Raw genomic sequence first — 17,309 nt, forward strand, 5'->3', positions numbered from 1 at the left:
TTTGAATCACTGAGCAAAAAAAGTAACTCTTTTCTGCTGTTCTTAAAGAGGATGTGTTAATATCCTAAATATTATTTTCACAATTTACTGCCATTCATAGGAACTTAGGTCACATATATTCTCATGCAAAATATTGGAGTAAGTCCTGCCCTCCACTTTACCTTCTCAAATCTGTTACAGCTGTTCAATTTTAAATGAATATCCATTTCCTGTCATTTGTCAGACTTTATAACTTAAAGTCAATAGAAAAGTTTTAAATGTAGTATTTAACTGATATGGGAAGATGAAGTAAAATACAGTAAGAAAACAAAACTTTACAAAAGTTATAAAAGTGGTTTGAATGTATATTTGACAAAAGTGAGTACAGCTCAACAAAGACTTACTGGTTTAGCACGACATCGAGAATAAAGGATGTTCCAAAGGCATCAACCTGGAAGCTTGCCTGGTCAACATGAGTCAACTGCAATATCAAAAAGATAAAAGGTATTTATTATTTAGCCATGGCAATCGGACAATAAGCATTTCTTATGATGATTCAAAAAGGTTTGTAACATCATAAATTAGAAAGCCAATTCAACGCAGACATGAAATGAAAAAAACATCAAATCTGCACCTTCTTAGAAGCCAAACATTCACCAGTCTGAAGTAAAATACCACCTAACCTTAGAGGGCAAGTGCCCTACCTTTCTGGTTTATCTCAAGTGGCTAACCATTTCATTTCCAAGAAGACTGCACTTCATTCATTTTATTCTGTATTAAATGACTGGCTCCTCTAAAATTAAACTTTGTATGTTAAAAAAGAGATATGGGGGGTGCCTGGGTGACTCAGTCGGTTAAGTGTGACTTCAGCTGAGGTCATGATCTGGCAGGTTCATTCTAGCGCCACATTGCTTCAGATTCTGTCTCCCTGTCTCTCTGCAGCCATGTGTGCGCTCTCTCTCCCTCTCTCTCTTTTTCTGTCAAAAATAAGTAAACATTAAAAAAAAGATATGAAAAATATGTTCAAGAGTAAAATAATACAGTGAATATGCACCATTTACAAGGAAGATATCTGAATCTCTTAAAAACCTTCTTCATCCTAAATGAAACACACACTTTAAAAATAATAAGTCAGTTCTAATTTACCAAACATTATTTCAGAGAGGTTTCCACATCTTCCTAAGAGCAAAACTGAACCTCTGCTATCTACTGCAAATACCACCTACAAAAATTTGTTTGGAAAAAAAAAATGTCACTATTTTCTATGCTATTCTAGGAACTCCTAGATAAAATCACAAGGGACTCTAAACTTAAAAAAAAATGTAATGTTACCAATAACACTAATATTAACATATTCAATAATCATATGCATTAACTGAAGTAATCAAAACTATTCCATTTGATTCCCCAAATATTAACTGTAGCTATAGGTAAGCAGGACTATGAATTATTTTAATTTTTTGTTTATGTCTGTCTGGTATCCAAAATTTCTAAAATAAACACGTATAATTCCAACAGTGAAAATAAAACAAATGCTATTTTATAGATAAGAACCATCTGAGCAACTGTATTTATGTGGTATGTGAGGCAGATGGTGTTACTGTTCTCGGAGAACGAGCACTATCCTAGGATTCTGTGGGGCATAAAGGGCACCTCAATCATCCCTGGGATCTTCACACATAGTAAGCTTCTTGTTGTAGGTGAAAGGAGAAAGCTTAATTGATAATAATAAAGCTTTATGGAAAGAAAGGGTAATCCTTCTATTTTCAAGTATTTGAAAGAAGTGGGGGTAGGGCATTCCAGTTAGTCAGTTGCTAACACATTCCAATCCCCATGAAACCCCAAGAATGAACAACTATTTGAACACCTCTCAGCCTCATTACCTCATTACCATTCATTTTTAACTGCTGGCTCTTCCCAGTTAACACCCAGGCTATCTATCAGCAAACTCTGGCTTTTTTTTTTTCTTCTTGTAATTCCTGAAGCCACACCTTACTCTTCATTTCCATATCTGCCATAGATCATATTCTCCCTGATCTAAAATTGACTTTTGGTAAGCCCCAGATTTTCTACTGTATCAAATACAAACTTTCTCCCCCTGGATATCAAGATCCTCCACAGTCTCCTCCCCACCTCCCAGACAATGCCACACAAGTCCCCAAGGACCCACCTGTACTCTATTCATGCACAATTCTCTCTTCTACTCTTTAATTCAACAAGCTGTGTGCATTCCAACTTTTTTTGTGGCTTCATTCATCACTTCTGCAAAGTGCCATGATGAACCAGACCCTTGGATACTGAGGGATCTTCACCAAGGCCATTTCCCAGAAATGGCCCTATCCATCTTTCAAGATGTAGATCAAACTCCTCCTTGTATCAATCCCTGAGGGCTGTCATAACAAAGTGCCACAGACTAGGTGGCTTAAACAACAAAAATTTACTTTCTCAAAGTTCTGGAGGCTGGAACTACAAGATCAAGGTAAAGGCAGATTTGGTTTCTCCTGAGACCTCTCTCCTTGGCTTTTCACTGGATCCTCACATGGCCTTTACTCTGTATGTGTGCATGCCTGGTGTCTCTCTATCTCTTCTTTTTTTTATTTGAGAGAGAGAGAGAGAGAGAAAGGGAAAGAGAGCACGAGCAGGGGAAAGGCACAGAGGGAGAGGGAGGGAGGGAGGGAGGGAGAATCTTACTCCATGCTGTGCATGAAGCCTGATGCAGGGCTCCATCCTACAACCCTGAGATCATGACCTGAGCTGAAATCAAGATATGGATGCTCAACCAACTGAGCCACCCAGGTGCCCCCCTCTCTCTCTTCTTGTAAGGACATCAGTCATCCTGTATTTAGGGCCCACCCAAATGACCTCATTTAGTCTTAATTACCTCTTTAAATACCTCATCTCAAAGTACAGTCATAGCAGGGGTGAGAGCTTCAACATATGAATTTTGGAGGAAACACAGTTTAGCCTAAACACTCCTCTTCCATGAAGTCTTCCCAACCCTTCCAAGCCTCCTCCTCCTCTCCTCCTCAATACTGTTCAATTTGATATGAGGGCCTCAGTACTGACCAGCATGGGGTACTCAGTAAGTATTTCCTGATTAACTCATTTGAGGGTTTGTTTTATGAGTCACCTGGATACAAAAATGAGCAAAAATTTAGCAGCTATAAATTACCCGCTTATAGAAATGCACTCCTTCCATCAAGGTTGTTCTTAATACCATTAATGTCTTTCCTTTTGTCTAAAAGCTTTCAGAGTTTCCTGAAGTGCTAACAACCATGTTTTGGAACAGGCTGAGCAAAGCTCAGCTTACCAGAATTGATGTCTCAATTAAAACCTCTCTTCCCTCTTCCCTCCATTCTTTCTTGGCATTTACTGTTGTCAACAGGGAAGAGGCCCCATGTTATTCATCATGGCATTATGATTCATTGTAGGGATCAAGATAATATAACCATTCTTTCTTAGCAAGATACTCACTGTTTATATTAATTTCATCTCGTCCCTATGTTTTGTTTTTCCTGTAGCTTCAGTTTATATCTGGTATCTTTATTGATCTCATACATGTCCCAAAGAGAAACACATTACTTAAATTCAAAAGAAAATCTATTGACAGCATGTTTAACTGCTATTTAGTAAAAAGAAAAAATTGCATTATTGATAGTAATAGGAACAAGTATATATTACTATTGTTGTAATGTAAGGCAGGCTTCCTTAGACTGTATACAGATTGATTCATTCAACAAACATCTTCTGAGAATCTACCAAGTGTTAGGAACTATTTTGATCTGGTAGACAAGGTAGTGAAGAAAACTGACCATGTTTCTCTGTTACTGGAGCTTGTTTTCAAGTGGAAGGAGAAAGTGACAAATAAAATGACAGAAAATTAACAATAAAAAATAAAATTGGAAAATAAATACACTATTCCCAGATTTAATAAAACAAGGTAAACAGGTGACCAGGATAGATGAGATTCTAGGTGGTCCTGGAAGCCTCTCTGAGGAGGTGGCACCGGGCAGACACATAAGTGACTAAAAGGAATCTATAGCAGATAGAATAATGGCCCTAAAGAGTCCCAAACTCTAGCTCCCGGAACCCATGAACATACTACCATACATGGAAAAAGGGAGCTTGCATATGTGCTTAATTTAAGGATCCTGAGATGGAGAGACTAGCCTGGATTATCCAGGTGGGCCCAATCTAATCACAAGGGTATTTATAAAACCAGACTCTTAGAAGGGTCAGAGTCAGAGAAGGATATGTGATCATGGAAACAGAGATGAGAATAAGGTGAGGCAAAAGCCACGTGCCAATGAACATTGGAAGCCCCTAGAAATTGGAAAAAGCAAGAAACATTTCTCCCCTAGTGCCTCCAGAAGGAACATACTCCTGCCAACACCTGCACCTTCGCTTTGTAAGACCCATTCCAGGCTTCTCATCTCTAGAACTTAAGAAAATTAATTTTTGCTGTTTTGTTATATTAATTTTGTGGTAATGTAATGTGTGGTAATGCTGTAACAGCGGCAATACAAAACCAATACAGCATCAATGGCAATGTGCCTGAACATTTAGAAAAGGGGTTCAATAAAGAGTTGATTTCACCAATGGTTCCATGTCACTCTCCTCCATGGCACTCACATTGGAAGCACTGATACCCATGAAGGCGTAAGGATCAAACTCCAAACATCAGACTTTCCCAACCAAACCCAACTTGCAGTGGTGACCACAACAGTAAATGTTGTCCCTGTATTCTCTGTGACCTTCTATCATTCAGGAACCTGCCTTCTCCATGTTTGTTTAAAAACCAGGCCAAAGAAAAGAAACATGTTTATGTCTTTAGGTTATCTTGGAGAAATAATAAATTAAGTAGAATTACACTGACTTCATGCCATGTTAACAATGCAGCTTCTTAGCCAACACCATCAAAGTGAGACAGAGTGGGTCTCAGAAAGTTAATCTTAGACCCTGCCTTTTTAGTTCAAAGAAAAAGAAAATGTTTGAAACAAGAGAACCCATACAATATCAGGATTTTCCCTTTTTTTCAGGAGCGGGTTGGGTAATTCCTAACACACATTGTCAAAGAAAATTTCTAATATTTATTAACTTTAATTTGAATGTAAAAGGTAGTAATTGCTCCCAGAGATATTTTTTAAGTTTATTTATTGATTTTCAGAGAGAGAAAGAGTGCCCGTGAGTGAGAGAGGGTCAGAGAGAGAGGGTGGAGAGAGAATCCCAAGCAGGCTCCACTCAGCGCAGAGCCCGATGCGGGGCTCAAACCCATGAACCGTGAGATCACACCCTGGCCGAAATCAAGATTCAGACACTCAACCAACTGACCCACCCAGGTGCTCCTGGCTCTCAGGGATGTTTTTAAAATGTAATTTTGCAGAAATGCATTCTTTCAAATTACTACATAAGAATGATTTGTGATTTTAAAAACTATTAATCAAACAGTTCACTATCATAGAATAATATGGAGAAAACCCTTAAAGCTCATATAATGCAACACCCTTATTTTACAAACAAGGAAAGTGAGGCCAGTGTGGGCAAAGGTCATTTGCAATGTCACGCTACTTGGCGGCAGAGACCATTCCCATCACACTTCATCCTGGTTTCCATTCTGCAGCTTGGAGGTGCTTGCAGGTTTTACTGGGTTCATATGAGTAATCATTTTTTTTTAATTTTTTTTAATGTTTATTTATTTTTGAGACAGAGAGAGACAGAGCATGAATGGGGGAGGGTCAGAGAGAGAGGGAGACACAGAATCCGAAACAGGCTCCAGGCTCTGAGCCATCAGCCCAGAGCCCGACGTGGGGCTCGAACTCACGGACCGTGAGATCATGACCCGAGCCAAAGTCAGACGCTTAACCAACTGAGCCACCCAGGCGCCCCATATGAGTAATTATTAAAAAAAAAAAGAGCATTTTGGGGTGCCTGAGTAGCTCAGTTGGTTAAGCGTCTGACTTCAACTCGGGTCATGATCTTGCGGTTTGTGAGTTCAAGCCCCGCGTCAGGCTCTGTGCTGACGGCTCAGAGCCCGGAGCCTGCTTTGCATTCTGTGTCTCCCTCTCTCTCTGCCCCTCCCCTGCTTGCACTCTGTCTTTCTGTTTCTCTCTTTCAAAGATAAATAAACATCAGGGGCACCTGAGTGGCTCAGTCAGTTAAGCATCCGACTTCAGCTCAGGTCATGATTTCACGGTTCGTGGGATTGACCTCCTTGTCGGGCTCTGTGCTGACAGCTCGGAGCCTGGAGCCTCCTTCGTATTCTGTGTCTCCTCCTCTCTCTGCCCCTCCCATGCTCATGTTCTGTCTGAGTCTCTCAATAAATAAATGTTAAAATTTTTTTTAAATACAAAAGGAGCATTTTTAGAGCCATTAAAATGCTCTAATGAGCTTTTTTAATATATATGAAAAGAAAACTTAAATAATGAAAAGCAGTGTTTAGAACTTTTTCATCAGAACATTCAACAATGTTACCACATCTGACACAGAGCACATGTTCTGAGGCCAATTTGATTACAAACTAAGAAATTAAGAATTAGTTTAAAGTAGGTATCTCTTAAGGGAAAAAAAATTACATAGGTATGGTAAATTGTGTGAGCGTATGTGTGTGTTTTCAGGACTGAGAGAAGTAGTGAGGCGGACATTTATAGAAGCTGTGAAACAAAAGATTAAGGGGAAAACCTGCAAAGATATAAAATAACTATCCAGATGGCAAGAAAACTTCATAAATCAATAAAATTACATAAGGATAATTTTAATTTCAAATTTCAAAAATGAATCACAGAATTTTAGGACCAGAAGAACCTGATATAAATTTCCAGATTGAGGCCTATTTATTATTCATGGCTAAGAGCTGAAATTTAAATATGAAGTTAACATAGCCCCATGCTCCTGTGCATTTTGCCTCTCGGCAGCCTTTTTCTCCTGATATCTTCTGGAGCCAATGAACCAGGGCCAACCTACATAACCCAAAGATCAAATAAATACAAAGGAACTTTTGAAGACTGCTTTATTCATAACCCTTTTTGAAAGCTAAGTTGATGCTAAAACTTTCATGGTAGAACTGGAACTCTGACACAAAGAGAAAGACAAGGTAGTCTGGGTGTTTAATTAAGCCCAACTTGAATGAATCAATGAATACCAATGGGTGGGAATATTCCCAATCAAATGGCATTGTGCAGCACAATAACTGTGAAAGTAATGAACATTATTAAAAAGAAGTCTTTAATGCAAGTAACAAAATCTCTGGCTTTTCTGCATCCTACATACTTCTTTGCCATTTGATTGCTTCAACTGAGTTTTTAAAAAAATGCAAGTGTAGGGGAGCCTGGGTGGCTCAGTCAGTTGAGCGTCCGACTTCAGCTCAGGTCACGATCTCACGGTCCGTGAGTTCGAGCCCCGCGTCGGGCTCTGGGCTGATGGCTCAGAGCCTGGAGCCTGCTTCCAATTCTGTGTCTCCTTCTCTCTCTGCCCCTCCCCCATTCATGCTCTGTCTCTCTCTGTCTCAAAAATAAATAAAAATGTTAAAAAAAAATTTTTTTAAAAATGCAAGCGTAATTCCTGGCATCTAATACACCTTGAGCTCAGTAAAAAACAAAATACCAATAATCACTTGCATATATTATCCTTTTTTTCTACAACAGAAAAGGCCAATTGAAAAATGACCATCATTTCACTGTAGTTACTCCATTGCCTTGCATGGACTTTGGACAAAACAGCTCAAAGAGATACATCTAGTAACCTTAAGATTCTTCATTCTACCATTTGTTGTGGCCACATGAACAAGATAGTTTTCCCCTGGCTAGTTAGTTAAGATATGGAAATAATTTTATGAAGTAGAATTCTGTGAGGAAATAACATGAGTAAGCCTAAAGTGTAGCCAATTCCCATGGTCTTGCCCTCCAGATGAACTTGCTCTCCAACTCAAATGCCTGTCCTTGCACTGACTTTATTTGATGTGAAAATTTTTACAATCAATGTAAACATGTTCAATTGATGCGACATACCCTTGTTTTGAGATGGATGACCCAAGGACAGATATGACACCATAGAAATCTCTGCACCTAGAGTACCTCTAGGTGAAGCTGTATATACCACACACACACACGCACGCACACACGCACACACACACACAAACTTTATAAACAAGGCTTTCTTTAGATGAGTTTTTGAGAGGCATTCTCTGAATTTACCTTGCTGAAGTGTCCAGTTCTGGTGGCACTGAACACCCTAAAGTCTGTGATTCCCTGGCAGCCACGGGCCCTTGTCTCCAGTGGCCCCTCTGCTCCGATAAACTGGAAGCACAGAGACTATGCTGACACAGACACCATCTCGATTTTCCCATCTCCATTCAGGAAGTCAGGCAGCCTCATTACCTATTTATGCTCCAGCTATCTTCTGATACATCAGTCTCTCCATCATTTTGGCCATTAACTGCCCATTACTAGGCATTCATTTAAGGTCTGAACAAGAGACGCTTATTCGTATAATTTTGAAGTCAAAGCAGATCTTTAAGATCTTTAGTAGCCAGAGAACAATATAATATGTAGTCATATTGAGCTGTAATTAAATCTGAGTGCAAGAAACCCCAATGTTTAGATGCAACAAAATCAGCAGACAAAATGAGCAGACAAAAGATGAATCAGTCTTGAAAAATGGATACTCTTCCTGAATGAAAAAGGCTTGGGAGAAAGATGACAGGGCTTCCAGGCCTCACTAGTGACTTGATATTTGATTTAAGAGTGGAGTTATGAAAACTTTCTACACTTCATCTTGCTTCTCCCCAAATGTGAAAGGTTATTAATTATAGAATGCTGTGAGAAAAATGCTTTAAAATTTTTGTTTATGGACAAAGTATATAAAAGCTGGTTACAAAGAATAATCTAACTACTGAAAGCTAAACAAAAGACAGGTGAAAAAAAAAAGCAGAGGAGGGAAAATGAGTAGGTAGTTAAGCTATGACGTTATCAAATGAGTAAGTAGTGAGTTCAGCTCTAAATCAGATCATTTGAAAAGCAGCCTTGGAGAGAAGGGTTGTGTCTGCCAGCTGGGTCACACTGTCTCCTGGAGGCAACATCGGAAAAAGGCCAAGTCCAAAGAATAAACTTAAGAATGGTGAATTCATCACATCAAGATTCACTTCACTCAGTTCTGGTATGTCAATGGACTTTTGTCTGCTTGCTTGCTTAATTTCATCTTTTTTACAAAGACATTAGAGATGTCTGAGAGTTATGTCTCATTTCCACTAAAAGGCCAGCTCCAAGCATCCAAAGAAAGCAGAATCAGAAGTAACACTGAACAAAATCCCATGATGAATACCCGGAACATAAGAATTCCATAACATTTCCTTTGAGAAACAAATTCTCATGGGATAAAAAGGGTTTTTCTCTCCTAGAACTAAAGACTGTAACTAAACATAACTCCAGAGGGCTTTCTGCTCACACAAAAACATAAAAACATAAACTTATACATACATATACTAAACTTTAAAAGGACCAGATTCCTCATTTGCCAACATATCTCAACTGTCCAAAAGTTTTCCAAGAACATAGTGAAGAAATAATCAAGTAAAATATCACAAGAACAAAGCTCCTGCTTTAGAGGAAAAAAAAAAAAGACAGTAAGTCTCTAATGACAAAGATATTAGAAAGATGCTTTTTTTTTTTCCACAGAAACTTGGCAGGCCAGAAAGGAGTGGTGGGATATATTCAATGTGCTGAATCAGAAAAATATGCAGCCAAGAATTCTTTATCCAGCAAGGCTGTCATTCAAAATAGAAGGAGAGAGAACAATTTCCCAGACAAACAAAAATTAAAGGAGTTTGTGACCACTAAACCAGCCCTGCAAGAAATTTTAAGGGGGACTTTCTAAGGGGAGAAAAGATGAAAATATATAGATATATATAAATAAAGAAATACCAAAATCAACAAAAGATTAGAAAGGACCAGAGAACATCACCAGAAACTCCAACTCTACAAGCATCATAATGGCAACAAATTCTTATCTTTCAGTGCTCACTCTAAACGTCAATGGACTCAATGCTCCAATCAAAAGGGTAACAGAATGGATAAGAAAACAAGATCCATCTATATGCTGTTTACAAGAGACCCACTTTAGACCTAAAGACACCTTCAGATTGAAAATAATGGGATGGAGAACCATCTATCATGCTAATGGTCAACAAAAGAAAGCTGGAGTAGCTATACTTATATCAGACAATCTAGACTTTAAAATAAACACCGTATCAAGAGATGCAGAAGGGCATTATATCATAATCAATGGGTCTATAGACCAAGAAGACCTAAGAATTGTAAACATTTATGCACCAAATGTAAGAGCACCAAAATATATAAATCAATTAATCACAAACATAAGGAAACTAACTCATCAATAGTAATACCATAATAGGAGACTTCAACACCCCACTCACAGCAATGGACAGATAATGTAATCAAAAAATCAACAAGAAAACAATGGCTTTAAATGACACACTGGACCAGATGGACTTAACAGAGATATTCAGAACATTTCATCCTAAAGCAGCAGAATATACATTCTTCTCCAGTGCACATGGAACATTCTCCAGAATAGACCATATACTGGGACATAAATCAGCCCTAAGTAAGTACAAAAAGATCAAGATCATACCGTGCATATTTTCAGACCACAACGCTATGAAACTCGAAATCAACCACAAGAAAAAATTTGGAAAGGTAACAAATACTTGGAGACTGAAGAACATCCTACTAAAGAATGAATGGGCTAACCAAGCAGTTAAAGGGGAAACTAAAAAGTATATGGAAGTCAATGAAAATGATAACACCACAACCCAAAACCTCTGGGACACAGCAAATGCAGTCATAAGAGGAAAGTATATAGCAATCCAGGCCTTCCTAAAGAAGGCAGAAATATCTCAGATACACAACCTAACCTTACACTTTAAGGAGCTGGCAAAGGAACAGCAAATAAAACCTAAAACCAGAAGAAGACAGGAAATAATAAAGATTAGAGCAGAAATGAATGCTATCAAAACCAAAAAACAGTAGAACAGATCAATGAAACCAGAAGCTGGTTCTTCGACAATATTAACAAAATTGATAAACCACTAGCCAGTTTGAGCAAAAAGACAAAGGAAAGAACCCAAATAAGTAAAACCAAGAATGAAAGAGGAGAGATCACAACCAACACAACAGAAATAAAAACAATAATAAGATAATATTATGAGCAATTATATGCCAATAAAATGGGTAATCTGGAAGAAATGGACAAATTCCTAGAAACATACACACCACCAAAACTGAAACAGGAAGAAACAGAAAATTTGAACAGACCCATAACCAGTAAGGAAATCGAATTAGTAATCAAAAATCTGCCAAAAAACAAGAGTCCAGTGCCAGATGGCTTTCCAGGGGTTCTACAAAACATTTAAGGAAGAGTTAACACTTATTCTCTTGAAACTGTTCCAAAAAATAGAAATGGAAGGAAAACTTCCAAACTCTGTATGAAGACAGAATTACCCTGATTCCAAAACCAGACAGAGACCCCACTAAAAAGGAGAACTATAGACCAATTTCCCTGATGAACATGGATGCAAAAATCCTCAACAAGATATTAGCCAACTGGATGCAACAATACTTTAAAAAAATTACTCACCACGATCAAGCAGGATTTATACCTGGGATACAGGGCTGTTTCAATATCCACAAAACAATTAACGTGATTCATCACATCAATAAAAGAAAGGACAAGAACCATATGATCCTCTCAATTGATGCAGAGAAAACATTTGACAAAATACAGCATCCTTTCTTGATAAAAACCCTCAAGAAAGTAGTGATAGAAGGAGCATACCTCAAGATCATACAAGCCATATATGAACGACCCAACACTAATATTATCCTCAATGAGGAAAAACAGAGAGCTTTCCCCCTAAGATCAGGAACAAGACAGGGATGTCCACTGTCACCACTGTTATTCAGCATAGTACTGGAAGTCCTAGCTCCTGCAATCAGACAACACAAAGAAATAAAAGGCATCCAAATCGGCCAGGAGAAGGTCAAACTTTCACTCTTCACAGATGACATGATACTCTATATGGAAAACCCAAAGGATTCCACCAAAATACTGCTAGAATTGATTCATGAATTCAGCAAAGTTGCAGGATATAAAATGAATGCACAGAAATCAGTTGCATTCCTATACACCAACAATGAAGCGACAGAAAGAGAAATCAAGAAATCGATCCTGTTTAGTTGCACACAAAACCATAAAATACCTAGGAATAAATCTAACCAAAGAGGTGAAAAATCTACACACTGAAAACTATAGAAAGCTTATGAAAGAAATTGAAGAAGACACAAAAAAAATGGAAAAAGATTCCATGCTCCTGGATAGGAAGAACAAATATTTTTAAAATGTCAATACTACCCAAAGCAATCTACATATTCAATGCAATCCCTATCAAAGTAACACCAGCATTCTTCACAGAGTTAGAACAAATAACCCTAAAATTGGTATGGAACCAGAAAAGACCCCGAATAGCCAAAGCAATCTTAAAAACTAAAACCAAAGCAGGAGGCATCACAATCCCAGACTTCAAGCTATACTACAAAGCTGTAAACATCAAGACAGTATGGTACTGGCACAAGAACAGACACTCAGATCAATGAAACAGAACAGAGAACCCAGAAATGGACCCACAAACGTATGGCCAACTAATCTTTGACAAAGCAGAAAAGAATATCCAATGGAATAAAGACAGTCTCTTCAGCAAGTGGTGCTGGGAAAACTGGACAGGAACATGCAGAAGAATGAACTTGGACCACTTTCTTACACCATACACAAAAATAAACTCAAAATGGATGAAAGACCTCAATGTAAGACAGGAAGCCATCAAAATCTTCGAGGAGAAAGCAGGCAAAAACCTCTTTGATCTTGGCCGCAGCAACTTCTTACTCAATAGGTCTCCAGAGGCAAGGGAAACAAAAGCAAAAATGAACTACTGGGACTTCATCAAAATAAAAAGCTTTTGCACAGTGAAGGAAACAAACAGCAAAACTAAAAGAAAACTGACAGAATAGGAGAAGCTATTTGCAAATGACATATCAGATAAAGGATTAGTATCCAAAATCTATAAAGAACTTATCAAACTCAATACCCAAAAACAAATAATCCAGTGAGGAAATGGGCAAAAGACATGAATAGACACATCTCCAAGGAAGACATCCAGATGGCCAACTGACACGTGAAAAAATGCTCAACATCACTCACCATCAGGGAAATACAAATGAAAACCACAATGAGATACCACCTTACACCTGTCAGAATGGTTAACATTAACAACTCAGGCAACAACAGATGTTGGCAAGGATGAGGAGAAAGAGGATCTCTTTTGCACTGTTCTTGGGAATGCAAGCTGGTGCAGCCACTCTGGAAAACAGAATGCAGGTTCCTCAAAAAACTAAAAAATAGAACTGCCCCACAACCCAGCAATTGCACTACTAGGCATTTATCCACAGGATATAGGTATGCTGTTTTGAAGGGACACATGCACCCCCATGTTTATAGCAGCACTATCAACAATAGCCAAAGTATGGAAAGAGCCCAAATGTCCATCGATAGATGAATGGATAAAGAAGATGTGGTATATATATACAATGGAGTATTACTCAGCGATCAAAAAGAATGAAATCTTGCCATTTACAACTACGTGGATGGAACCGGAGGGTATTATGCTAAGTGAAATTAGAGAAAGACAATCATATGACTTCACTCATAAGAGGACGTTAAGAGACAAAACAGATGAACATAAGGAAGGGAAACAAAAATAATATAAAAACAGGGAGGGGACAAAACAGAAGAGACTCATAAATATGGAGAACAAACTGAGGGTTGCTGGAGGGGTTGTGGGAGGGGGTATGGGCTAAATGGGTAAGGGGCATTAAGGAATCTACTCCTAAAATCATTGTTTCACTATATGCTAACTAATTTGGATGTAAATTTAAAAAAATAATAATAATAAATAAATAAATACATTAAAAAATTAAAAAAAATTTCAATATTGGTCACTCTGATGTATACCTGATACTTGTAGGCTATTGTATGTCAATTATACCTCAATAAAAAATTATTTTTCAATTAAAAAAAAAGATGTTTTTTCACCTATAACTTAACAGTCACCCACCAAGGGCTTTCTTTATTAGGACACCAAATGAGAGAATTCCAGAGATAAGAATTCCTGCAAAAATATTTCATTTTTTGGTGGTTTCTCAAATAGCCAGAATGAAGACTGGTATGAAGAACACACTAGTTATCTTACTCACCAGAACTATGAAGGAAAGGAACAAAGTCAAATTGTGTGAGAGAAAGAGAGAAAACATCACCAGCTATCTCTGAGGAAACCATGTCTCAAGACCATGGAATCTTTCAATGCATGCATACATTAGAATATAGCAAGAATCTGCTAGAGAGATTCAGTAAGACATGAATCTGCCCCCCTCCCTCCAAATTCTTAAACTGAAGGGCTTCCACATACTACTAGCTGGTGTCTCCAAACTGCTTTGAAGGATAACTCTGTACCCTTAGGTTAAAGGAAAATGCAAAGAATCCATCCATGATGATGCATATTTGAGAGAAAACACAAATACGCAATAAGAAAACTGTCGTTATGTGCGCTGCATTACATGTATCTGGCCTATAATCTTGCTGGGATGCTAATTTCAAAAGCATCTAAATCTAAATAAATTAAGTACAATTTTCAGACATGTTATGAGGAAAAATCAAAGGGGTACCCTTATTATAAGGGTAATGAAAGAAACTCTAGAAATCACCTTTTTTTAAATATTTTATTTTTAAATAATCTCTATACTCAACACAGGGCTTGAACTCACAACCCTGATATCAAAAGTTGCACACTCTACTGACTGTACCAGCCAAGTACCCCTAGAAATTACTTTTACTTACACTTCTATTATTTATTGGAGCCAGTCACTATTAGCCCTGGAAATAAATAGGTCATTCTTGTCACCTAATACTTAGCATGAAAAACTTCCCCTAGAAAAGTGAAATGCCTTTTAAAAATACGTTGACTGTAAATAATCTCTGAAAGTAGGAAATTCTAAAAGATACTGTTATTAAGACAGACAGAAAAGCTCAACAAATCGAGTCACATTATCCACTGTACATCCAAATAATGCTTGCGTGCACACGTTTCTGTGCCTGTGTGTATATGTTATGGCAGGGAAATCTTGTAACCAACTGTAACCTAGAAAATAATTACTACTTGCAACAAGCGAACTCTATAAGCTGATAAGTCTGACTCTGAAAAGCCCAAATAGAAGGAACAACTGCTCCCCTAAAAGAGGGAGATAGGACATAGATCATCACTAAAGGGTCTTCTAGATTAGAACAAGCTAACAAACAGTGTCTAATGACATAAAGTCAGAATCAAATGTAGAGTATCCCTTAGCCCTAAAATGCATCTTCATACACGAAGAAAAAAAACCAAAACATAATACTGGAGATTTCCAATTTTTTATGAATTTGTGTCTAAACCGGAAAAGAAAGAAAATCCTTAGTCTCACCACTGTTTTCTTCACTGGCATACACTCAGCTCTGCTAGACACAACTTCAGGTCAAAGGCATGATAGAATTTGACTACCTCTATGTAAGAAACAGAAAGGATAAACCAATAGAGTCACAAGCAGCCATGACCTCATTAGGGTGGGTTGGTGGAGCCTGGGAGTCACCAACTAGAGGAGAGCCATTTTTTTCTTCCCTCTGTGTAAACTCTTGGCCTCAACCCAGGAGCACACGCTGGGCTGTTTTTAATGTTCTATACATGACCTAGGTCTCTATGCTGCTCATGTGTTTTGATATAAAGCTGAACAAACTCTCTAGCTGTTGCCTCTACCGGAGGAAAATTAAAGCATAATGAGGGCTTTGTGCATCTCACATGCTGGGTTGAAGAAAGGATTCCTACAAGACATCTTGATTCTCTTTTACAAAGGAAAAAGCCTGGGTACCATCTTTCTGCCCATTTTGTGACAGTTTTTTACTGGTTGTTGCTCTGAAGCAAATGAATACTTTGAAATAATATGGATTTCACTTTTCAATTAATTTATTAAATGATAACATAAAGGAATTTATTCACTTCTGAGAAGTGGGTCTGAACTATGCCCACTGAGTTTCTGGGAAGCTGCCTCCTGGCATGGACTCCTGAATGAAATGTTCCCCAGATCAGCATCCTCAGCAAACTGCCACCGATCCATCCCCTTTGTCCTTTTCTGCTCTTCCCTGCATGCGTCTACCGCCTCCATACCACCACTGCATCCTGAACCCTTTCCGTGTGCACAGGGACGCCGTGAGAACCAGAGAAGACAGTGAGGAACTCAGTCTACATCCACAGATTTCAACTGTCTGCAAAGACATTCAACTACTATGTAAGAAAATAATATAATCCAGCATGAAACTGTTTCATCCTCAAGAGTTTCCCTCTGTTTTAAAACTGTGAGCAGTTTCTTATGAAAAGCTGCAGAGGGTATTGGCTAAGACTCTAGATTCTAGAGCCAAATTTACTGTTTCAAATTCCACATCCCCCCCCCTCTTCCCCCAAGTTAATGATCTTGGGCAAGTTATCTAAACTCTGTGTGCCTCAATTTCTCGACTTGGTAAATGCGAACAACAGTACCAACCTCAGGATTGCTGGGAAGATTGAGTATATGTAAGGTGAGCAGAACACTCTAGCTCTATCAGGGCCACTTATGACTGCACCACATAAGCAGCAAGAGTCTGAATATGTGCAAACAGAATTTTGTATTGCATCCAGGGCTCGGAATCGTTCTTGCTTACCCTCTGTCACATCCATATGACAATTCCTCCGTCCCTGTCTCTTGAGGTCCATGCCTTACAGCTACATCACCCTGCATTTTCATCTCTACTCCAAGTGCCTATGTATTCCCAACACTTAGCACCTTTCTTGGCACAAAGGATGTGCTCGTTTATGAATTTAAAATAAACCTGACAACTGTTATCTGACAATAACATAAACAAACATTATTTTGCAAATTGTAATGATCCAAAAATGGGAAGGAGTTCTCAGGAGTATAACCATAATGAAGGCTGCTTTCATTAGTATAAACTGTTTTATTGGCTTCTTTTAGTTCTCTAGTATTTACAAACATTTATCACTGTTAAAAAGGGTATAACCCTTACCAGCATGCGCTTTCCACTCATGGTCCTTAAAATTACTAATCTGTATTTCTGTGCCCAATTTATTCAACTAACATTTGTTCGTGAGGGTGGTAGTCATTTGGTTACATGACTTAAAATATACA

General features: G+C 38.2%; 1 protein-coding gene across 30 annotated transcripts in view; it reads right to left on the bottom strand.

Annotated features, from left to right (window-relative positions):
* ADAM22 (ADAM metallopeptidase domain 22) overlaps positions 1 to 17,309 on the bottom strand; it is a 234,883-nt gene that overhangs the window by 193,770 nt on the left and 23,804 nt on the right. For all 30 annotated transcript variants that reach the window (XR_008296861.1, XM_053218484.1, XM_053218489.1 and 27 more), the window contains exon 3: positions 384 to 460. Coding sequence is in view for 29 of the 30 variants with exons in the window: in XM_053218484.1 (XP_053074459.1) it covers positions 384 to 460 (77 nt within the window). In the remaining variant the exon portion in view is untranslated. The remainder of the gene's footprint in view (positions 1 to 383; positions 461 to 17,309) is intronic.

The sequence above is a fragment of the Acinonyx jubatus genome, chromosome A2 (assembly GCF_027475565.1).
Source record: "Acinonyx jubatus isolate Ajub_Pintada_27869175 chromosome A2, VMU_Ajub_asm_v1.0, whole genome shotgun sequence".
Lineage (NCBI taxonomy): Eukaryota > Metazoa > Chordata > Mammalia > Carnivora > Felidae > Acinonyx > Acinonyx jubatus.